Below are 25,538 nucleotides of genomic sequence, written 5' to 3'. Positions count from 1 at the left end.
GATATGCCTGCTTTATATGGATATATTGCATACTTGTTTCTGGTGTGGACATATATATGTTTATTAATAAGATATGGGTATTCGAATGGTTCTTCGTCCATGCTTTTATTTACGTACGTATTTTTGCAAGATGCAGTTTATATTTTAATTTGTTATTTGCATAACATTAAAGTGTACGGGATAAATATTCGTTTAACTTACTGCCAGAGCAACCTTACCTTTTACAGTTGTTTTTTTACATTAGTGTCAAAGCAGAAACAATAATCATTGTAGAGTCGCGTCTTCAATATTTTTCAAATATTTTATCTGTGAAACGGGTGTGTCCTCATGCTAACAAAACCAGATCAGTCTTCTTTCAGCATTCATGCTGTGTGTAACAATCTTTTTGAAACAGTTAGTTACAGCCAAGAATGAATAGATGTCAACTGCTTCACTTGGATGGACACGACGGCAAGAGTAAGAGGGTTGGCTGAAAAGTTCTCAGCCTGAGTGGTTTTTCCCCACCAGGTAGAGACAGGTGTTTGCCACCAATGAGGACAATCATTTAGTGAATCATAGACACAAGAACTACAAACGTACTAATAGTTTTATCTCAACTACAGCTCTTTTGGTAAACCTACCCTCTGAAATCATCAGAAATGGACAAAACTGAATACAGGGCAGTCATCAAGTACTTGCAAAAGAAAGGGATGTCCCCAACACAGATACATGCTGACATGGTCTCCACTCTAGGGGATGATGCTCCTTCATTTTCCACAGTAAAGAAGAGGGCTGCAGAATTTAAGCGTGGCAGACAAAGCCTTGATGATGACCCACGCTCAGGAAGGCCTTCAACAGCAACCACTCCAGAAAACATCACGTGAGTGCTCGATATGTTGATGGATGATCGACGATTGACTACTCGACATATTGCTAGTGTAGTGGGCATCTCTCATGAGAGGGTTGAGCATATTATCACCAACGAATTAGGAATGACAAGTTTCTGCAAGATGGGTGCCAAAGCTCTTGACAGCAGAACAGAAACGTGTCAGGTTCCAGACGTCCCTTGACAATTTGCGTCGTTTTGAAGCAGATCCCGATGATTTTGTGGTACGATTTGTAACCATGGATGAGACCTGGATACATCACTTTCAACCAGAAACAAAACTACAGTCAAAACAGTGGAAGCATCCTGATTCACCAGGTCCGAAGAAAGCCAAGTCTGTTCCTTCAGCTGGAAAGGTGATGGCATCAGTCTTTTGGGATTCCAAGGGTATTCTGCTCATTAATTATCTTGAAAAAGGTCAAACTATCAACGGCAGATATTATGCTGATCTACTGAACCAGTTGCGAGAAGCAATCAAAGCCAAACGACGAGGGATGATCGCTAAAGGTGTCCTCTTCCACCAAGACAATGCGCCTGTTCACAAATCGGTGGTGGCCATGTCAACAATCCGCGATTGTGGCTTTGAACTCATTGACCATCCTCCTTATTCACCTGATTTGGCTCCTTCTGACTTCCACCTGTTCCCCAAAATGAAAAAGGAACTCGCCGGTCGCCATTTTGCAAGTAATGATGACGTCATTTCCGCTGTGACTGATTTTTTTTAGGGTAGCTGAAGAAGATTTCTTCCTGACCGGCATTCGGGCCTTACAGCATCGCTGGCAAAAGTGCGTGAACGTGGAAGGGGACTATGTAGAAAAATAAATTACAAACGTGGACTTTGTAACATTTTTTCACAGTGAGGCTTAGAACTTTTCAGCCAACCCTCGTATATTCTTACTTCTTCATCATACGAATGGAAGACAGCTATAAATGTACATGTAAAACAACATCAGAGATAAGATTACAGGAGAAGCCAGGGGATAATTAACACTAAACCAGTAGGGTAGACAAGTGGAAGCCAGGTATGGGTGAGTTATTACACTGCACTCAGCAATATTCCAGCTATATGGCGACAGTCTGTAAATAATCGAGTATGGACCAGATAATCCAGTGACCAACAACATGAGCATCGATCTGCGCAATTGGGAACCGTTGACATGTGTCAACCAAGTCAGCGAGTCTGACCACCTAATCCGGTTAGTCACCTCTTACGACGAGCATAGTCGCCTTTTATGGCAAGCATGGGTTGCTGAAGGCATATTCTATCCCGGGACCTTCACGGGTCGGAACCCAGGCATGAATTGATCTTAGTGAGTGAATGAGTTTTACGCAGTTCTTAGCAATGTCACGGCGGGGACACCAGAAATGGACATCACGTATTGTACCCATATGGGGAATCGAACGCGGGTCTTCGGTGTGACGAGCGGACTCCTTAACCACTAGACTATCTCAGTGCCCCTGTAGGTTGGTTATAAGAGCCTATTAAGACTACACTGACGCACAAAAGAAGGTACACAAAGAATGTCATGGCATTATTTGCCACAAATACTACGTAAATATTTTGACAACTGTTTTGATTGTTACTTACATGTCGCAAACATTTCGTACGTGTTGACAGTCTGACAGTACATATTTCGTCATGTGTGAGTCATTGACTTTTGTGTATTGTGGAAGCGCCATCGGTCCCAACAGAGTTGACACTTGGCCTGTGATAGACGCCGTTGTATCAGGATTAAATCACTCGCCTAACGTTCACTCTAGGCGGGCCCTGTTCAGGTATTACAGGTATGAAATCAGTGAGTTAATTTTTAGGTTTACGCCGCGCTTTGCAATATTCCAGCTATACGGCGGCGGTCCGTAAAAAATCGAGTCTGGAACAGGCGAGCCAGTGATCAACAACATGAGCAGCGATCTGCGCCATTGGGAACTGAAGACACGTGCCTCTTAGGACAAGCCTTTTATGGTAAGCATGGGTTGCTGAAGATCTGTTCTACCACAGATGTTGTGATAACAGACAAGAAATCGAGATTGTTAATAACAGATTTAAACGGTACCTTTAAACAGCATGAAACAGGTTGCAAAACTAAGTTTAGAACAGTCGACAGAGGCTACATTTACGCTCGTGAGACTAAACTTTTGGTGTGTAGTATATTTTCCTCATTTTTAACTTTAAACTTTAAATTCAAAGTAATTGCTGATGCATAATTGTCGCTATTCCTACAAGGAAAACCAAACCACGGGTATATGATAATTAACGCAAGTAAATTAAACATTCCCCACAATATATAAAAAAATATTATTTTTCAGTTACATAAATTACGGACATAAAATAGTCTTGCATATTTGATTGACAGTAATTAAAACTAATTTTACATGTTACTATCTTAAATGTACTCTGTTGATGTGCGGATGGTTTTATGGCTTGTGTACTGTCGGTATGCTATACAATTTATAATTCATGCACCTTGGACCTAGGACCTATTTTCGTCATGCATGACAATACCACTTAGACACGATGTTTTCAGCGTTTCTGTTTTGGACAATGCTCAGTGGGTAGACGGAGTATTGGTGCTAGGGGATGCCAAATGTAACAGTTTATCATCAGAGGAGATTGGCTGTGAATACAAAATACCACGTAGACAGGACATGTTCATGATTTTTAATCCTTTCCTACCCTATGGGTGGTCCGGTCCTGCTCATGGGAGGCCACTCGGTCAGTTCATTCATTGTATACTGAACAGTGAAAGAAACGCAACCTTTTGTCATTTATTTAATAGAAGACATGAAAATGAACGCTTACTTTTAAGAGATATTTTTTCGAAATCTGATTCTTTTGCTGTTTAGTATACATCAAAAGAGATCTGAATCCTTTCTTACCTGAGACATTGTTTAGTGAACTTGACAAGATATGATGAATTAAGAGACACAGACGGTTTTATGATTTACCGAATTGCTAAACGAAATCTATAATTTTCAGTGTGAGGTGGGTGAGCGTTACTTGCTCCGCCAACTTTGAAGTTATTTCCGGCGAGTTCTCTGTGAGGAAAAATTTTCGTGTATTATTCCAATTTAACGTTGTCCATATGGGGGAAAATGTCCTACATTCTGGTATCCAACGTTGTAGAAGTACGTCAGCTGATTTCAGCTGGATTATCATTCCTTCAATTATGGACGTGTTCAGTTTCATATATTTGCTGGGGATCACTCTGATGATAACACTCCCCTGGGCAAGATGAAACGCTCCCATGGAAGTACAAACCTCAAATTTCCTGCTTATTGTATTGACTGTACGCACGGCCCTACTCACACAAATCAACTAATGAGGTAAAATATAACAAAAAATAGCCTTGAGGCTGTATTAAATAGTTTGTGAGATAGAATTAAGTATAAATGTGTTGGAAATATGTTTACTAATAAAATATAATGTTAACAATCCTTTATAAGAATGGACATTTTAACTTGTTGAGGGACTTGTCAATGGCCGGAATCTTAACAGGTTTGCACAACTAATGACAGAACTATGGTCATGACATAACTGTAAACGCCATACAATACCCATATGGATGGAAACTCGTCTCTCTGATGCCGTTCTTTCTTTAAACGACAGGCTAAACAGAAGGACCATGAATTTTCCAGATGATTCTTTCATTTCATAAAACATCGGAATACAATAAATTCATTAATTAATGTTTATGCTTTAAACGTGGCTTTTTCGTGCAGTTTGTCTACTTATATACTTAAGTCTATGGGTATACTTTTGAGTACATATATCTCATTCCTGGTTGAAGTCGACGAGTGAAGTTTCGGGTTTGAACTGATCTTTAATCTTCAGAAACTCATGTTTCGTAAAAGGCAGCAGACTGGTTTTCAGGCTCATAGACTTGCTTGATATATCTCGCTGTATCCCGTTTTGTGTGTATGTGTGCGTGCGTGCGTGCGTGCGTGTTATTATTTCTTTTAATTGATATTTTATTCCTGAATCCCATGAAGATCTGGGTTAGATTTGATCTTCAGGAACCGAAGAGGATCGGGTGGTCAGGCTCGCTGACGTGTTTGGTACATGTCATCGGTTTACATTTGCGTACATCGATGCTCATGCTGTTGATCTGTCCACATTGTTTGGCCAAGACTCGACTATTTACAGACTGCCCCCGTATAGTTTCAATATTGCAGAATGTGGCGTCAAAACGAAACTCACTCGGGTACAAGTCGAACTTATTTAGTTTATTAGTGAAATGTTTTTTTCTGATCGATCGTTCTAGAAGGGTTAGGGGCAACATCACACAAGTTGGTAACCAAATACTACTAAGGAATACGTGAGGAATATGATATTCGAGCGCTATCACGACACAAATATTAATTTCCTTCAGCTTCGTAAATCCATTTGACGGAATCGGGCAGTTATCTAAATTATCCATCAGATTTAGCGACGCAGGAATACGATTCCAATTATACGCTTGTACAGTTATGTATACATGCTATCCGAGTACCGAACACGCGTCACTGTTCCACAACCGGAAATGAAAACAATTAAAGAAAAGCATACTTCCGTCAGTCTACCTATCCAAGTTCAAGGTTGACAACGAATAGGTTTTATTTGGTTTTCTTGTTTCACTTTCTTTTTTTTTTACGTTTGTTGTTGTTGTTGTTGTTTCTGTATATTTATTTATGTTTATTTAAGTCTCACTTCCTGTACATTTTCATATAGAACAAATATTTTGGGGAAGATTTTGGCGATGTAGGTTTACTCATGTAGCGCGAGCGGTAGGGTAGCCTAGTGTAAAAGCGTTAGCTCGACACGCTGAAACCCCGCGTTCGATTTCCCACATAGGTGCAGTGTGTGAAGCCCATTTCTGGTGTTTCCCCGCCGTGATATTGCTGGAATATTGCTGAAAGCTGCGTAAATCTAAACTATTTCTCCAGCAACATAAACCTGTGAAGGTCCCGGGGTAGAATAGGCCTTCAGCAACCCATGCTTGCCATAAAAGGCGACTATGCTTGTCGTAAGAGGCGACTAACGGGATCGGGTGGTCAGACTCGCTGACTTGGTTGACACATGTCATCGGTACCCAGTTGCGCAGATCGATGCTCATGTTGTTGATCACTGGATTGTGTGGTCCAGACTCGATTATTTACAGACCGCCGCCATATAGCTGGAATATTGCTGGGTGCGGCGTAAAACTAGACTCACTCACTCACTCACTCCAGCAACATAAATCTAAACTTTGTTGTTGTCAGAAGATCCTGGCGGCGGGGAAGCCTAATGGTTAAAGCGAAGATCCGGGTTCGATTGCCCATATGGATATAAAGTGTGAAGCCCGATGAATTCCTGTGTAACCTGCCCTAATATTGCCGAAATATTGCCAAGGGCGGCTCAAAACTAAACTCATTCACTGATTCTTGCTGCGGTTGTTTAAAGTTGTAAAACTGCCTTAAAAATATAAACAGTATTTTTTATATCTTATCCCTTTACACTCTTTTATTCCTCCAGAGGAGCTTAGAAGAAACACAAGGTCGTTTCTACTGTCGTTTTGTTTGTTTGTTGTTTAAAGCCGCAGTATTCGAGCAATATAAAAATAATCAAGTCCAGACCACACAATCTGGTGATCAGCGAAATTGGATGGGATGACACGTGTCAGCCAAGTCAGAGAGTCTAACCATCCGATCCCATTAGTCGCCTCTTACAAGCACGATTACCCTGACCCTGATATTGTGATCGCTTAGTATATATAATCCATATACAATTGTACATAGATATAAGCATGCATACATTTATACATGCACACACGCACGCACGCGCGCGCGCACACACACACATACATACATACACGCGCACGCACGTCACACATACATATATGCATGCATGCATACATACACACACACGCGCTAAGCATACATACATACATACATACATACATACATACATACACACACAAATACATACATACATACATACTCTCACACACTAACGCACGCACGCACGCACACACATATACATACACGCACGCACACCTGTACTCAATCACTTGTTAACAGAAGCCATGATCCAAGCATGGACAGCAACCAAGCATCTTCCCAATTATCCCCACAGATCTCTACTATAATTGGTAGTAATAATGTTTTATGACCCCCAGTTGTTGACACACAGCTATACAGCAACCTGCTCCACCACTCACCCACATATTACACATACATATATTGACCCAACGGTTCTCCGCCTTTCAGGCCCACCTTTAGTGTCGAGACGATTATTGTCATGTCGTAAACAGGTATACCATATATGAACGGGAGACTTGGCAAATAAGCCACTATATAACGCCGCTGGCTCGTTGCCAAAGGACTTACATTTCTATATCACCACGCCATTGACGGTGGTATGGCCTTCCCTGGCCTAACCAACTGATGCGTTTCTGGCCATTTGGGATTTACTGCACGTTAGGCCGTAACGGGTGATGTATGATTTGGTGTTACGGGTACTCTATAATTTGATGTTTCCATGTGGATAATTTGCGATGCCGTGTTGCTGGGAACAACGCCAAACACCCGATATGGCTGAGGGGATAGTCTTCCGAAAAAGGTGAGAAAGTAAATAGAAACTGTCACGTCATGATTTACAATTCGGGGCGACTTTTGTTGATACATTGAATTAAAAGACATATCGGACGGTGAGATTCTAATTTGTATGTTATGTTGACAAAACCCTATCTTAAAGACGGACCCCAGTTAGCTTGAAAGCCATAAGAGCGCACAGAAAAAACCTGTTCAAGATATCACTATAGGACTTTGTTGACGTAACACATGTGACTTAAACCTGTGACTCATGCAGGTTGACGGGTGCAAAGGGGATTCATAGGGGTGGGAGTCCATGTGTGCTTGTGTAGGTGTTAATTCTATATATACCTTCATCCAATGTAGGACCATCCTAATTATGATGTAAAATCACAATATGTTATAAACATATCCATTGGAAGTTTTGCTGTTCACGTAGTAGTAGTAGTAGTAGTAGTAGTAGTAGTAGAAGTAGCAGCAGCAGCAGCGGCGGCGGTAGTAGTAGTAGTCGTAATAGTAGTAGTAGGAGAAGCAGCAGCAGTAGTATTAGTTGTCGTCGTCGTCGTCGTCGTCGTCGTAGTAGTAGTAGTAGTAGTAGTTATGAATGAGTGAGTTGGGTTTTACTACGTTTTTAGACATATTCCAGCAATTTCTCCCGACAGGGTCATTACCGGAATACCAGAAATGAATTTTACCATTGTAGTAGTAGTAGTAGTAGTAGCAGTAGCAGCAGCAGCAGCAGCAGCAGCAGCAGCAGCAGCAGCAGCAGCAGCAGTAGTAGTAGTAGTAGTAGTAGTAGTAGTAGTAGTAGTAGTAGTAGTAGTGGCTGAAGTTGTAGAGGTAGGAGTGCTGTAGCTATAACAGTAATTGTAGTAGTTGTTGTGGGACAATTCTCATGGTATCTCAGAGTAGATGGTATCGTTGCTGTTGAGGTTATGAAGTAGGATAGAAGAGAAAACTGAAAGTGTCTGGTTGTATGGTGTATAGTATGTTAACGATGTAACTGTAACAAAAACAGCAGCAGATACGGCTGTCGTAACGTTGGTTCCCATAACAGCTTGTAGTGTGCATAGTCGAGCTGTAATGCACCGTTGACGTAGCCGTGACAAAAGTCGTCGTCAAGGAATAGGGTGTTAGCAGAACTAAAACAATGTGACCAACAGTTTCAAAATTAAAAAGCCTGTGACGTACTTTCCCATTCGTATTGATGTTTGTAAACTGCATCTCCTGTCTATTACGACAGTGAGTGAGTTTTGTTTTCTGCAATACTCCAACATTATCATGGCTAAGGGCACCAGAAATGGGTCTCATACATTGCACATATTTGGGGAATGGGACCCATCGCTCCTCCAGTACAATGGATATCAGTGAGTTATATCTCCTTGCTGTTACAATAGATAGATGTACATCAGTATGTTACAAATCCACGCGATTATGATAAATAGAGAATCTCATCCAAATGCCTTCTCACATCAATTATTGCAACAGAGGTTGATAAAGCTACACCTTTTCACTTTATCAACGAGTGTTGATTTATTTGACATCAGAAAGGACGTGGTGAGATACCATTTATCATACCAAATCACTCTTCTTCAATATTCAATCAAAAATATCCATGTCTGAACGTTAGACTTGCAGTGCAGTGATGTCATAGCATTTTGACATCATCAAGTTCATGACGTCATGGCAATGTCAGGCCATTGTACAAAATCTATTGTCAAAACGATGTCTCCTGGGAGATATATAGAGGATACTAAACGTCCTTCCGTGTAATACCATTCTATTAAACAAGTTAATGATTTGGTGTCAAGCGAGCGAAAACCAGTTTGATACTAAATCTTTAACGAGTTTAATAAAGATGATATTTCACGGAAGCGAGTTTAGTATTCTGTTTATTACTCGCCAACATAAATTGACAGAAACTGCCGCTAAATTCCCTACAGTGTGATCACTCTCAGCTTTCCGCGAGTCAAGCAAGGGCTAGTAAAATTGCGACATCGGCATTAGCATTGTGAACCATTTTGACGTCATACGTCAAGCGGTATTACACTAGTGCAATATTACGTAAAATATTACCCTGCAGTATCTTCAACGGGCGAGTAATAACATGTTAGATTTTCCTACTGCTATGATAAATATAAGTGTGTTATATCTTCATGCTATTCCGATAACTAGCAGAGCACTATGCCATCACACTGTTATGATAACATCAGTTATCAAGCCTTTATATCATTAGAGCCATTGTTATGTGTTGTAAATCCATAGCGCCATTAAGTTGCGAGTGTGTTTGTGTGTGTTGGGGGAGGTGGAGATGGAGTTGACGTAGACAATGTTGTTGCTGTATGGGCGTAGCCAGCACCATGTAAACATGGGGAACAGATGGAAGCAAGACTGTTAGAAACCGGCCGTCTCCGGAATTCAAGCTTCTGAAAAGGGCGTGTCCACCCGCTTGACATGTTCGGGGCAATAACTCCAGCCAGAGTGGTTCACATTTGTGTTAGTGGTAGTAACAGTAGCATCATCATCATCATCATCAGCAGCAGCAGCAGCAGCAGCAGCAGCAGTGGCAGTAGTCGTAGAACTAGTGGCAACAGTAGTATGTAGTAGACGTATGCAGTAGATTATTAGTAGACGTAGACGTAGTAGTAGTAGTAGCAGCGGCAGTAGTTGTTGTAACAGCAGCAGTAATAGCAGTAGCATTAGCAATAGTAGCAGCAGCAGTAGTACTACTAGTAGTAGTGACAGTAGTAGAAGCGGCAGTGGCATTAGCAGAAGCAGTGGTAGCAGGAGTAGCAGCAGCAGTTGTAGCAGTAGTAGTAGCAGCAGTAGTAGTGCTACTAGTAGTAGTAACAGTAGTAGAAGGGACAGGCCCTAGCAGCAGTAGTACTACTACTAGTAGTAATAACAATAGTAGAAGCGGCAGTGGCAGTAGCAGAAGCAGTGGTAGCAGGAGTAGCAGCAGCAGTTGTAGCAGTAGTAGTAGCAGCAGTAGTAGTGCTACTAGTAGTAGTAACAGTAGTAGAAGGGACAGGCCCTAGCAGCAGTAGTACTACTACTAGTAGTAATAACAATAGTAGAAGCGGCAGTGGCAGTAGCAGAAGCAGTGGTAGCAGGAGTAGCAGCAGCAGTTGTAGCAGTAGTAGTAGCAGCAGTAGTAGTGCTACTAGTAGTAGTAACAGTAGTAGAAGCGGCAGTGGCAGTAGCAGAAGCAGTGGTAGCAGGAGTAGCAGCAGCAGTTGTAGCAGTAGTAGTAGCAGCAGTAGTAGTGCTACTAGTAGTAGTAACAGTAGTAGAAGCGGCAGTGGCAGTAGCAGAAGCAGTGGTAGCAGTAGTAGTGCTACTAGTAGTAGTAACAGTAGTAGAAGCGGCAGTGGCAGTAGAAGTGGTGGTGGTTGCGTCGGGGTCGTGATTGTCGTTAAACAGCTATCAGTAGATAAGGACGAGATGAGTCTTGATACCAGATGTGGTAGTAGGTTAATTAGGCCAGTTTAGCAGCAATAGTAGAAGCAGTGCTAGCAGTAGTAACAGTAGCTATGGTAATTATAGGAAGTCACCTCGCTGTTCGCGACATGTCAAACCCATTTCTGGTGTCCCTTGACATGACATTGCTGGTAAATATATATATACTCACTCACTACGCGTACACGACAGAACAACCGGAATTCAAAAGGGCCATGGAATAAAGGTCAAAACAGGCACACAGAAAGACATGCATTTTATTAAGCATTCTAAATCCAATATAGATTATTCTAAAATCCTAAAAAACACTTATAAATCAACAGATTATTCTAAAATTCTGAAAAGCACTGTTATAAATCAACAGATTATTCCAAAATCCCTCGAAATACACATCTATATCATATGTAGGTCATGCACCTTTAAAGCAGCGCTGACGGTTGATGTGTCCGCTAGATGAGATTCTGTTGATTCCATACAAATGAGTGAGGCATAGATACTGCATGCGCGAGGGGTCGGGTTTCGCGAGGCTCTCCCCACGCGCACTGAGAACTTCCCAGCCTGTATGCTACGGGCGACACATAAAGCCCTCTTTCACGCCGATACACGACTGTGGGCGCACGGCAACGCCGAGGGAAAAGGGAAGTATTTTGAAGGTTTTCAGCCGACTATGTTCCCATTTTAAAAACTTCACAACACAAATAGGCCTCCAAATGCAAAATAGGCCGGCCTACTCAAACATTGAGGAAAGGTCGGAGTTTCTCCCACACTGTATCCGACAGTGATGAATTCGACAACATGTACAGCGACTACAGCGTGAAGGAACGGTCGGATATGCATTTCGATATGTAGGTATTTTGTAACTTATACTTAAGTATTCTTACCACGTATACATGGCAGGTTAATGTAGAGATCTTCCTGTATCCGGTCTGTTCCTGATCGAGTACATGTACGCCATATATCGGAGCAGGAAGCGATATGTATCCCAAACCATACTTTAACCTCGGAATATTCTAAGCGTATCATATTACCCTCTCTTTCAGATATTGATGCTAGTGAAGGAATGTCTCAGTAACTGAATCTGAATGATAGATGTATATATGTGTGATATGCGGGTATATTAAGAGAATGAGAAATCTCTGTCTAATGTAGGTTACCCCTCCTTTGTTTATTTAGCCTGAGTAAGAAACTGTCTGTAAAGGCAAGTTGTTATTTTACAAAACTCTATTGATTTAATGCACCAACCGTCCACAGATGTACTGTATGAATTTTTAAATTTCTATCCAAATGAACCTCTTTTCACAATTTTATATGTAGCTCATGTGTACAGAATATCCTATTCATTTCAATAATATATTCTGAATATTCATTTTTACTATGTATTTTTTGTGTGTATTCAGTATCAGTGGACAAGCTCTGTATGTGTATATAATTCTGTTTAATATCGCATGTACACTATGACAGGGCCTCACAAATTTAGCTAATGCATAATGTTTACAAACATACACATCTCACACAGTGACACTGGACACTATTCAATACACACCCACAATACAGTACGACACAGTCACGGCTGTATGTTCGAGAAAAGGGGGACGGCGCGAGGATATAGTTAAATTGATAGGATTTGACTCACACAGTCGACGACGCCTAAAGTCAAATGCCACGCAAATTTGTTACCTGTTACACAGCCCATGTGCCCGGTCCTCGATTGACCTCTTACAGTTTTTTTGTTGCCTGGGTCAATATACAGGCGTTGAACTGAACTGTGTTCAAATCAAACAGAAAGCTGATATCGTGGATGCATAACGCGTGTTCTGAAACTGGTAATTCTTTTGGAACACGATAGTACGACTTCAATGAGGAATTATATTCAGAATATATATTTATTTCAATCTTTAAATGTCAATAGTGCAAGGGGTCAGCGTTCTTATTTTATTAGACTGGTGAGTGTGTTGATTGTTGAAGTTTGTTAACATATATTTTACAGCTATGGGAGACTACCATCAGCCTCTGAATTGATAATATATAGCCGAACAGTTGAAAATGAATCTAAATAAAATATCAAAAGAATAAAAGGTACCCTGAGATACTCTTCTTTTCCAGTGAAGCAGCTTAGACTTGCCAAGTGCGATAACCTCTTTTGGTTTAATTTGTATCATGTTCCGAAAGACTGGCTCCATATAGGTACAAGTTGATTTGTATAGGCTATAAAATATTAGGATAATATCTTTTATCCCTGTGTTAACATTTAAAAACTGAACTGACCGTGTACTCGAGTAATGATATGTTTGCATTTTGCCTACACACCTACACACATGTGAATTGACCAGTCCTTCGATGAAGTGAGAAAACGTGTGTGACAATGTGTGTGTGTGTGTGTGTGTGTGTGTGTGTGTGTGTGTGTGAGAGAGAGAGAGAGAGAGGGGGGGGGCGAGTGTTACAGAAGAGAGCGTGAGAAAACGTGTACACTTGTGTGGGTGTGAGAGAGAGAATGTGTGTGTGTGTGAGAGAGAGAGAGAGAGAGAGAGAGAAACTCTCTCCGCGGTGTGTGAACAACTAGGCCTAAATCTATGTGACAATCCAAAATAATAACTTATATTTTTTAAAAACATGAAACTGTCATTTTTATTGCAGGAACGTACATCAACCAAACCCCCAGTAAATGGATAAATGACAGTTGTTCTTTTTTCTTATGTTTAAGCTGCGTTCTGGGCGTTTCGTCTTTTAATTATTTAATTAATTCCCAGCATTGTGAATTGTTGATCACAGGATCCCTGTGTCAGCGTGACATATCTTCTCACAATGTAGTCTCAATAACTGCGTATGAAATGTGTCAGTCGGGAAATCAAGGAAACTATATCCCGAAGAATGTAAGCGTCATTACCAGTGATGATGGGTACTCGGAATGTTAATTATGTCCAGTTCATATCAAGATATTTGCCACACTGAAAGCTAAAATGTTTCTCATGGTTCATTAGAAACGGAAGCGAGCCATACAGTTTTGTTCAAAATGAGTTACGTTTTCAATGTACTTCATAATCAAATGACATTTCTGACAATTTTTCTATCTCTGATTTTCGTTTCGAAACATTTGAAAAGGTGTGACAGTACACAGGAGTTACTTCCCTTGTGTTATTGCGAACAAAATCTCGCGAGATGTTACGATGACTCACGAATCCTTTCTCCTCTTCCGCCCTGAGACATCGTCAAAATATTAGCGTGAAAAATGTCGAGAGAACATTGGATTTACTTTCTACCAGGATAATAATCATGTGGATTTATTCATCTACCTCCTAGGGACATCGAGGTATCGTCAGAAAAACAAATCCCCATGCACAAGATGGGGAATTCTTCATCCAACAGCCACGACCATCGAGGGCTGGAACAGCGAAAGACGTCCATGCCGATTCGTCTGCCCATGCCTGACTCTCACGAGTTGGAAAGACGGTTTACAAAGGTTTTGGTAAGTTAAACATAGCAACTGCCAAATTCTCCTTGTCTTTGTTTGCGCCACAATCTCCAGACGATCGTTATGGCTTTGATCTCAACGAGGTGACCTCATATTTGGGTCATGTAACTGCCAAGCCCAGCGATGTTTCTTGCTGGTGAAAGCAAAACACTCCCCATCTGCTACTGCTACTGCATATTTCATAAGACAGATCATGTTAATGTACTCAAACACCTTATTAAGATGCTTTTATGGGGTAAAATACGATAGGCAGGATGACAGTTGTAAGGTATTCGGTCGGAAAATACAAAGGGGATGATAAAAGACCCAACCCCTTGCGAGGGAATCCACCTGACATTCCTCTATCATGTCTGTAGCTTGTTTTTATGCATGTGCGGATTGATTCTTTTGTTTACAAGTGATAGTTCCCCATTTCATGCCTCTGTCATGTCTGCTGTCACCAGTAACTAGCCATGTGTTACACATTCAGGAGGACATGAAGTGTGCCTACTTAATCAGAATGTTAAATACAAATTGGTTAAGTGCTTCTGGGGTTGTGTTAGATGGACTTGGGACAGATGGGGAGCACAGCAGAAACTAGACACCTTATCCACAGCCTTTAATATTGAGGCTACAGTCTGTAACTGATTATGATTATTGTCTCATGCAAAGCTTTATTGAATAACGTCTTTGTTCATGTTGTGGGGATTTCTGAATCACTTGAACACGACATTTTTAGACATGTGTTAAAAATTTCCTCTCCGTTTAATGACCTGTGAATGTGAAACTCCAAACAGGAAATGTTTAAGCTGGCTAACCTCTATTTTTGAACCTTGTTAGTGAAAATTGCCAATTTATTTGAGAAGCTGGTTTCCCTGACAGTATTTACATTTGACTGAAGTGCTAAGTCCTTTGCAGAAAGTGATGTTAATGTATTGAGATTTGCAGATTTTATTCTTTGAGTTATATTCTACACAAATTAATTGTGGTGAGAGGCTGTCAAACACTTCTGTCAAATTCGTGGAATTTTCCATTATTTTAGTATTTCCATGTTTAATGGATTAAAATGCACTTGGTGAAAAGTAATCAGAGTTAACAAAGACATGTTAAGATCTGTTACAGAGTTTATTGTTACAAATTAAACATCACAACAATGCTGGATGAGAAAATGTGGAGTTATTGATGCACTGAAATACAAAAAATGTTAGAAAAGTGTTAGAGAATGTATATTGTAGTGTGATGCATTAGATTGTTCACCATGACATTTATGGCCATGGTTTACAGAAAAAATTTCTCTATTGGGGTGATTAAAGTACAGCAGAACCATTGTGTCCTAGTGTGCCCTTTCCTAGTAGCACAGTCATTTGTAATATCCTTTATCACATATTTTGTGAGTTGTCCAGATCAAACAGACAGTGGACATACTGACCCCTTTAAACAAATGTCTGTTCATGCTGTTGTCAGGTTGAGATGGGATTTTCAATCTGAACCAAAGCAGTTGGAATATTATGATCAAGAGTTTCTTATGAAAGAAAACCAGTGTTCTTTTTCTCATTGTCTTTGTGTATGTTCTGGAGTTTTCTTGTAATAAATAGATCTAAAGAACATGAGTTTGAATAGAATTGATAGAGTTGGGTAGTTAGTAATTAAAGGTAGATAAATTAAGCCTATAAAAAACTGTTATCACATGACCTTGAAACCACTAAGGCACCACAGGTTTTTACTTATATCTGGCATGTCATCATAAAATGATAGCATTACAAGGAACAATAGTATTTGTAGAGAAGAATGAACAAGTTAAAACTGTGTAAATAATACGTTCTCATGAGATGAGGTGTTGGGGTCAACTTAAAGATTATTGCATTTAATTTGTGATATGCCTTTAAGTGTTTGTAGCTGCCTTTCCAGCTTGGAACATGAATATTACTAACCATAATATGCATGTCATTCTACAATCAAAGCGGTTGTTTTATCATTTTATCTCTTCTTGATAAACAGTGGCTTTGTGTGCCCAAAACATTTGTCTTAATCACTATGGGGCATTAGGGCTGCCCAGTGGTGGTTCATTTCTCATGCTGAAGACCCTGGTTCGAATCTCCACATAGGTACAATGTGTGAAGCGCATTTCAGGTGTCCCCTGTCATATTGCTGGATATTTCTTAAGGTGGTAAAAACATACTCAGTCACTTAATCACCACTGTCATGACAGGAAAGTATCTTCTCCTGGCCTCTGTACCATGCAGTTAATATATAATGTACATTGTAACTATAGGTGCTGTTGGGTCAGCTGGTTGTCATTTTAAATGTCCTTTCAGCAAATTCTCTATAGTGCAATACCTCTGCCGAACATTTTGTGAAAGGATGAGGATGAGGATAAGCTGAATTCTGTTTGAGCTACGAGCAAAGCTTGAAGTATTGTGAAAGTAACATCAAGATGAGAAAAAAGTAATGCTCTTTGCTCATGTTGATTCAGATGTTGTTTTTTTTCCTAAAGATGATGTTGTGTTTAAGTTCATGATACACCAAATATGGTTCCTTGGTTTATCCAAACGCACCATATACTAAGAATCATCATCTCATCTATTGTCTTATATCCCCAGTGACCCGTGAAGGTCCTGGGGTAGAATAGGCCTTCAGCAACCCATGCTTGCCATAAAAGGCGACTCAGCTTGTCATCAGAGGCGACTAACGGGATCGGGTGGTCAGACATGCTGACTTGGTTGACACATGTCATCGGTTGTGCCGATCGATGCTCATGCTGTTGATCACTGGATTGTGTGGTCCAGACTCGATTGTTTACAGACCGCAGCCATACAGCTGGAATATTGCTGAGTGCAGTGTAAAACTAAACTCACTCACTCATTATATCCCCAGTATTTTAATATTTCTAACCCCAAAGAGTCTGACCTAAAGCTGGTAGGGCTACTGTGACAAGGGAAAGGAGACTAGGCAACTATGTGTCACAAATTCAAATCAGTGTTTCCACATAAACATCAGAATGTGTTGACATGGAACATTGTCAGCCACAGGTTCAGGCTACCAGTACTCACATGACAATCAGGACGGCTGGGTAGCCTAGTGGTTACAGCATTTGCTTGTCACACTGAATACCCGGGTTTGAATCCCCACATGGGTAGTGTGTGAAACCCATTTATGGTGTCCCAGCTGTAATATTGCTGGAATATTGCTAAAAGCGACGTAAGACTAAACTCACTCACATTTCAGATTTTAATGAGTGAGTGAGTTTAGTTTTATGCCATTTTTAGCAATGTTCAGGCAATGCTACGGTAGGGGATGTCAGAAATGGACTTCACGCATTGTACCCACATGGGGAATCAAACCTGGGTCTTCGCTGAGATGAGTTATTGCCTCAACCACAAGTCTACCCCACCATGTCTCTAATGCGTAAGATTTCATTTTGTGTGTGAGCAGGCATCTCACTGTTATTTAGGGAAGTTGACCTGTATCATAATTTTATTAATTGTAAGTTTGTGTTATGTGAAGACAAATTGCTTATTTTTGAATTTGCTGTTCTCTTTGCAAATAATAATCTCGTGAATGTATATGTGTTTAAAATAAAACTCTTTTGGATTTTTGTATTAAAATGTTTATAAATGTAGACTTGATCTCATCACTGTGCAACTGAAGGAATGCCTAGGCAACATATATGTGGTAAAGCCCAACTCAGCTCTAATGAGGACTGATGTTAAGATTTATAAAGGATTCATAACTGATAGCAATACCTTTAGTGTGCAAATTGTGATTTATGTATTTTTTATTTGTCTGAGTTTTTAACCTGGCAGATAAATACTTTGAGTGTCCAAATACATGACCCAGGTATATTCTAGGTTAGAAATGATCAAAGGGGATGGGGTGGTCAGGTACATTTAGTAATTAACACATGTCATATTATCCCAACTGCATAGGTCGATGCTCATTCTGTTGATCACTGGAATGAATGGGCCAGTCTTGATTATTTACAGAACACACCATATCTTCAATATTCCTAAGTGAGATGTAACTAACAGTAATTTATGATATTATCGATCACACAATTTTCATAATAATGATTCTCATTGACAATATTTCCAATTAGCAATCTGTTTGTCCAGCCCTATGGACAACAAAGTTGACTGGATGGTCTAACTTGGTGAATTGGATAATACCTTGTGGTCATCCACAGACAGCGAGTATCATGTATACATGGTTGCTTACTCTTGAGTTGATGGTTTACATTCTGCTGTCATACGGCTGAGAAATTGCTGAGTTTGACGTTAAACAACAAACAAGCTAGCTATTTTGTGTACGCTTTCAAGCCTACTTACTTGTACATTAGAACGCTATAGTACCACCTAATGAGTTGTCTGTTTTGGCAAGCTTCTAATGTACAGGTGTACATACCAACTTCATCTTCAGATAGGTCCAGTGGAGGAACAATGCATAGATTAGGGGGTACTTTGAACATCGATGCGAGTCTGGTCAACATGAGGAAAGCATGCTTTCTTGAAAAAACAGAAACACAGGATCACTATTTTCCTAATAGCAGCAGCACTGGTGGGATGTCTATCTATCTGACATGAAAGCCTCTAAGGGGCCCGAATATACCTACACGCCAGCAAAGTATGTCCGTGAAATAAGATTGAGGACAGAAAGAAGGTTTCCATGATCTACCTGTCCAGAATTTAATTTGTATTCATTAGAATTTGCTAGACAGATCTATGGCAGACATCATGACTGTAACCAGCTTGACTTTATGAATATTACCTGGTAGCTTACCTGTAGTATGAGCGACCTTCAGCACTCTCAGATTCATCTTGAAAATTTAACTTTTCTATGTTTCACTTTCTTATCAGATAGAGGTCCATTCTGGTGGACTTTCTAGCAATCTAAACGAAGGATTGACCTGAATTTCCATTCTGGGTACAGATTTCTATTTCTGTATCTGATTACTAAAATAATCGTTCTAAATGGAAAACCGTGACATCTGCACTGCTGTTGACACTTTTTCCATTATAAATTCTTAGCACTGTCTCACAACCTACTCAAAGGTTAAATTCAAATTTTGTGAAGTCAGTAGTATGTTTTGTATTGTTATGATGAAAGAATGAAAAAACCCTTTTAAGTCACACATACAACACACAAAGTTACATCATCAGTCACTGGCCACTTTGCAATTATGTTCACAATGCTTTTCTGTAGTTATCCGCACACTGTCTGCTTTTCTGTTCCTCGATTTGAAATATGTTGGTTTCTTTATGTTTTCAGGTTTGGTCATTATGTTCAAATTTGCTTTTCCATTTTTATCGATAATTGATGGTTATTTAGTCAACAGTCATTGATGCCTATCATCTACATTGAAAGCCAGCCATACATGTTGTTGATGCCATAGCGTTGATGTTGATTGTTTGCCTGTTTTCTTGGCAAACTGTGACCCAAAGTAGCTTCTACTTAAATGCCAGACAGCTGTTTGTCACTGTGGAACAAACTTGCTTAGAGGAGCTGACACCAGTGATTCTTACCTGGTTCAATATTTGTTGTTTCTTGATGAGCACCAATCTGTCACAGCTCCAGCTGGTATAGCAATTTTGGTCATTCTTTTTATGTACTGGTAGTTGTACAAAGATAGAATTTTCGGTAGTTTCAAAGGCTAGCTATTGCTGTGTCCAGCAAATGCGAAAATAAATTTTATGATTACATGTATCAGTTTTATTTCTTCATGAAAAAGATTATGTTTTCACAATGACTTCGAAGTGTTGTTTTATAAGTAATAACAGTTTTGGAAAACTTCAGACTATTACTAGCTACATGGATAAATTGTGATACCCACTACATTTCTGATTGGTTGTCAAGATGCAAGCTTTTGCTCACAATGAAAAATGTGATCTCTTGATTGGTAAAATCTACAAGTGACTGGTATGTGAAATGATAGCCACAGTGTCCAGTTGTAAAATTGTCAGCGGAATCACTCATTTGGTGGTATTCTGTCCTGTCACAGGAGTTAAAGCGTTCACTCATACAGCCCATTTCTGGTCTTCCCCTCCATGATATTGCTGGATGTAAAAAATACTCACTCACTCACTCACTCACTCACTCACTCACTCACTCACTCACTCACTCACTCACTCACTCACTCACTCACACTCACTCACTCACTCACTCACTCACTCTCACATATAAACAGTTCAGCATGCAAAGACAGTAAGTATAGTAAAAAAATGGTACAAAAATCGTGAAATATATTTTTCAATCTTGCCTTCAGTATTGTGACTCATGTTTCAGATTAATAAAAACCATTTGGGCCATGTTTTGACATGTATCTGTGATCAGTATTTGATTAGGCTGTAAGAGTGAGATCCATGCAGCAAAATATTGGGAAAGATGAGGAGGAAAAGGTGTGTTGTCATCGTACATTGATGAAGGGTCATGGAGTGCAGGTTTCAGTTGAATAGCCAGATGACGTATCTCTTTGCTCTAAGATTTAGCCAGCTTATGGTAGAACGTGTTGGTAGTTTAAGACTTCATGCCATTTTCCCCTGGTTCTGGTTATTTGATGGATGTTGCTATTGTTTACGGGAGAAAAACCTGTTACACTGATGCTACATCAAATGTGATATATAGTTTATAGAGGAAGAATTTCAGTGCAGATGCTGGATTTTCCATTTGTTCTCAGATTTTCCTAGCTTCTGTCAAAACTGAAGTTTCTGTTAAGCCCATAAACGGTCTCTAAACACTGAAGTTAAAGGGTGCTTAGGTATTATTCAAGAAGAGCCAGGATACTCAGGAATAATCACTTCAGGTAATTAGGTGTAATATTTCATGAAACAGTACTTACATAAAATATTTTTACAGGAGGTGAGATTATATTCAGTCAAAGTCACTTGCATTATTCCTGGATGAAAATATTTCTCTTTTGAGCGTAAAGCACTGCATCATTGTCTGTGTCTTATTTCTATGTCGTAGCTGTTTCAATTGCTTACACATTACTCTTCCCTTGTCAGCGGAAAACAAGCCTGAAGGCTTTTTTTGTGTGTGTTGTTCAACGCCACAGTCAGCAATGTTCCAGCTCCATAACTGAGTCTGGACAAGATAATCCAATGATCAACAGCATGAGTATCAATCTGTGCAACTGGGAGATGTTCACATGTGCCAGCCTAGTTGTGGAGACTAGCCACCCAATCCTAGTTGCCTGTTATGATAAGCATAGGTAGCTGAAGGCCTATTCTTACCTGACTCTGGATGTTTTGAGGGTGGTGGGTACAATGTATAAAACATTTCTGACCCAGTGTCTCCCACTTTGATACTTCTCTCTCCAGTGTAGGTTTTCAAACAAAACATCTAATCCGGCTAGAAATCCTTGTTTATAGTTGAAACCAGTGTAAGTCACTTTAAAATTGTTATGAAACATGAACCTATCAACATGTAGCTTAGTAAACCCAGTCCCACCTCATTTTTTTAAAGGTAGCTGCCACAAGAAATAGTGTCATATTACATCGTGTACCAAATGTGAGCATTTCATGATCTCTATCTCTTCCACTGAGCCGGTACACCAATGAACCTTAGCTTTATGTGGAGCACTTTCCCTAGTACTTCAATAATATAACTCAACAAGACCACTTAGAAGTAAGTTCCTACTCCTATTACACCAAATGTTCTAACAGACCTCAGCTTTACTGCAATGACTGTTGTAATTTAGATTAAACACTTTGCTTTGAATATACTCATATATAGTCATGATAGTAATAAATAATCCCTTTCATATTGGAGAAGAGCCCAGGTAAGATTACAAGAGGAAATCTAGACGTGATACATTTAGGGCAGAAAGGAAAATGGTCACCTTAACAACGCAAGTTTCTAAATTCACTGCTTGTTGAGATAATTTGTGTGTCAAATACATACGTTTTTTGCATCATGCCATACACTGGACAATCCATTATACAACGCATTTGAATGATTTTCCTAAACCATTAATAAATAATGTAGTGAAGACAACTTGCAACAGTTCAAATTATGCTCAAATTATGCTCTGAAATGTGCAGAAAGGTGTGTCATGCAAAACAGTTCTTGTTTCGTAAGATGTCCACCTCAAGGCTTCGTCAGTATTTTTTTTTGAATTTCATTTCTTGTTTTACAGATTTTTTCCCTAAAAAAACTAAATGGCAGGAGGAAAAAAATCACGAGTCAGAGTAGTGTTCCTTGTAATTTCAAAAAGTATTTTACTTTGGCAATTTATGAATTGTGTATGGGGCAAAAAACACCAATCTGAAACGAATTTTCATGTATGTTTACATTTTTGGTCAATTATTACGTAAAAATTTCAACTTTTGAGTGGGGAAAATTAATATTTTTTCTTGTTCTTGAAAAATTGTTAGCCAGGATCCGTAAAACAAGGAATAATATGGGCCTGGTCATAGATGAAATTTGACTTCTTTTTCCCAAATCATATTTTGCACCAGAATCCAATTCTTAAGATTAATATGGTGAACACTGACAGTAAGCTGGCAGAAAATTCAGTATACTTTTTGCATATTTTGTGTCAAATTGAGTAATTGCATTACTGGAAAACAGTATATCTATACATGAAAAGAAGGTCAAGTTGGGTTAATGATTAGTAGAAGTGTGATATTTTGAAGTTTGTATGTGGATACTTCACGTTCCAGTGGTCAGACAGGCCAGTGACCAACCAATTAGCATGGTATGGTTCCCCATACAATTACCTCCACTCTGAATAGTATGTAATACAATCTTCTATAGCCTGTAGCAGTTAAGTGGCCAGGGATAACATCAGTGGTGGTCTCCCCACAGAGTACCGATGTTGTACTGACACCCCACCCACAGAGCTCTGAGGTTGTACTGACACCTCACCCATAGAGTACTGAGGTTCCTTTACTGACACCCCACCCACAGAATACGGAGGTTGTTGTACTGACAGCCCACCCACAGAGTTGTGAGGTTGTTGTACTGACATCCCATACACAGAACATCCGGATTTCTGTAGTAACACCCTAACTACAGAGCTCTGAGACTGTACTGACACCAGATCCATAGAGCACCCGTGTTTCTCTACTGACACCCCCAACTACAGTGATCTGGAGCTGTACTGACATCCAATGCACATCACCCGGGTTTCTGTAGTGATCCCCCAGCTACAGAGCTCTGGGCCTGTAGTGACACCCCACCCACAAAGCACCCAGGTTTCTGCACTGACACCCCCAAATACAGAGCTCTAGGGCTGTATTGACATCCCAAGCACAGAGCAATCTGGGTTTCAGTAGTGCCGCCTCAACTACAGAGCTCTGGTGCTTCTGTACTATCCACAGAGCATCTGGGCCATCTAGTGCTGCACCTACAGAGCACTATGGCTGCTGTACCATCAGATTAATGTAGCTTCTTTTCTAATACCCAACATACAAAACTCAGGGGGTTCTGTACTGACACTGTACCCACAACACAAGGATTGCCCCACCATCAGAAAACTGATGCCCCACCCACATACCAACCAGCTCAGTACGTACACCTCCACATACTGAGAGATAGGCTTGTTCTTGTAGACCCTGCTTTCATGCAACACTGGTGTTAATGAATATGGGAAACCTGAGCACCACCTGGTATGTGGTACTCTGGTTACTAGCTGCCAATAACAGTCACACTTTCAGTCAAGTGTTTAGGATTGTTTTACTGAGTGTGCAGGATCTCTTTACTGTGTGAACGATGTTGTTGTTGATGTACTAGGCTCAGAATTTAGTTAATTAACAGCTTAATAGGAATGGCTGACCTCAACCTCTCCAACACTTCTAACAAACCTCTATTCTACTGTTCACCCACTGATAAGACGGCCGCTTTGTCTTAAACTATGTACTATATATTTTGATAGGAACAAAGAAGTCATTTTAAGGAAGGAATCCTGATGGAATCTAGACTTGCTTCATTAGAGTATTGCAGAAAGGGCAAGGCAGAGAAAAACAATGAGGTTCCTCTACTGCGAGTAGACAGATGCTTAGTCTTTGAATTACATAAAATTTTGATTGGCACAAGAAACTCCTTTTGAATTGAAAAGTAATGCAAGGGAGAAGGAAGATGCTGGCTTTTAGGACTTTCATGTTACACTAATTTACACATGGGTCAAAATACCCTTCAGGGACTGAGAGACCAACTGAGATGCACTGCCACTACTGCCAGGAGACTTGTGAGATTGCCTTGTAATGGTTTTGTAAACTTACACTGTTGACTGATCAGGCCATGTACAATTCCTAGTATTGATCCAGCTAGCATGTCTGGAAGAGATATATATTGATCAGACTCTTTGGTGTAAATGTTCACCTCCAAGTCTGTAACAAAACATTTCCATTACATAATTATTAAAAATAAATATGGACCATGAAGAAAACCAAATTTTGAACAATATCACAAACCTTTTTCTAATTTGTCACACAATGACTGGTGGCTAGAACTTCCAGCTCCATTTCAAGTTACTATTAACAAATGAAAGACTAAACTGTTCTGACAGCTGACAGGAGTTTAGTGCATTTTTGGTTGTGATTTGACCAGGATGGGATCTTGTTTTTAGCAGTTCTTAAAAGTACATGGTGGTATTTTTTATATTCAAACACCACATGCATTTTACATAACTAGAATCTCATCTCCACGTCAAGGAATTTGGGGGAACAAATGACCTCATATTGGGTGCTGCAGTGTCTCCTCTGGCTTAAATTTTCTTTTGGTCCGTTTAACCCCTTCACTTAAAAAATTAGGGGTCCAAAAGCAAACTGGAAGGGTCCTTGAACCAGCTATGGCATCTTGCATGTAGTCAACTGCACAGTGAGACATGTATTTCATTGAGTCTGAATCACAACCTAATGTTTTTGGAAATGATAGTCCATGAAGCATGCATATTTCCATCAGTGTAGCACATTTTGATGAGGCAGTTTGCTCATTTGCCAGCCAGTATATATTCAGCATAGCAGATTGAACTGCACATTCCTTGTCATTCAGCACTTTGGAGACAACTGTAGACAGGTTCTCTCTTCTGAATAGCAGAATTGTGGTCATCAGCCTTTATATGCCTGACCAGTGTGGAATGCCTATAATTATGGCAGCCAACAGTAAATGTATTTGTCTTGCTTTCAGAAATAAAGACATGGCAAGTCATGCCAAGTGATCTCTCAAATCTTAACCAGTTGTTAAGTTGATTTTGAGCGGTACTGTTGCCAAACCAACCAA

The 25,538-nt window shown here is 39.9% G+C and overlaps 1 protein-coding gene across 3 annotated transcripts in view; it reads left to right on the top strand.

The window, feature by feature from the left end:
- Positions 1 to 25,538, top strand: part of LOC137256114 (formin-like protein) — a 111,581-nt gene that overhangs the window by 8,975 nt on the left and 77,068 nt on the right. The window contains exons 1-2 of one of the 3 annotated variants that reach the window (XM_067793815.1): positions 7,175 to 7,442; positions 14,171 to 14,336. In XM_067793815.1, the coding sequence (XP_067649916.1) occupies positions 7,378 to 7,442; positions 14,171 to 14,336 (231 nt within the window). In that variant the 5' untranslated portion in view covers positions 7,175 to 7,377. Of the gene's footprint in view, positions 1 to 7,174; positions 7,443 to 11,531; positions 11,719 to 14,170; positions 14,337 to 25,538 lie in introns of those variants that run through there. The other 2 variants (XM_067793816.1, XM_067793817.1) reach the window with 2 other exon arrangements.

The sequence above is a fragment of the Haliotis asinina genome, chromosome 11, assembly GCF_037392515.1.
Source record: "Haliotis asinina isolate JCU_RB_2024 chromosome 11, JCU_Hal_asi_v2, whole genome shotgun sequence".
Classification (NCBI taxonomy): Eukaryota; Metazoa; Mollusca; class Gastropoda; order Lepetellida; family Haliotidae; genus Haliotis; species Haliotis asinina.
Note: the sequence above shows the minus strand (reverse complement) of the source record. Positions and strands in the feature narration are given on the sequence as shown.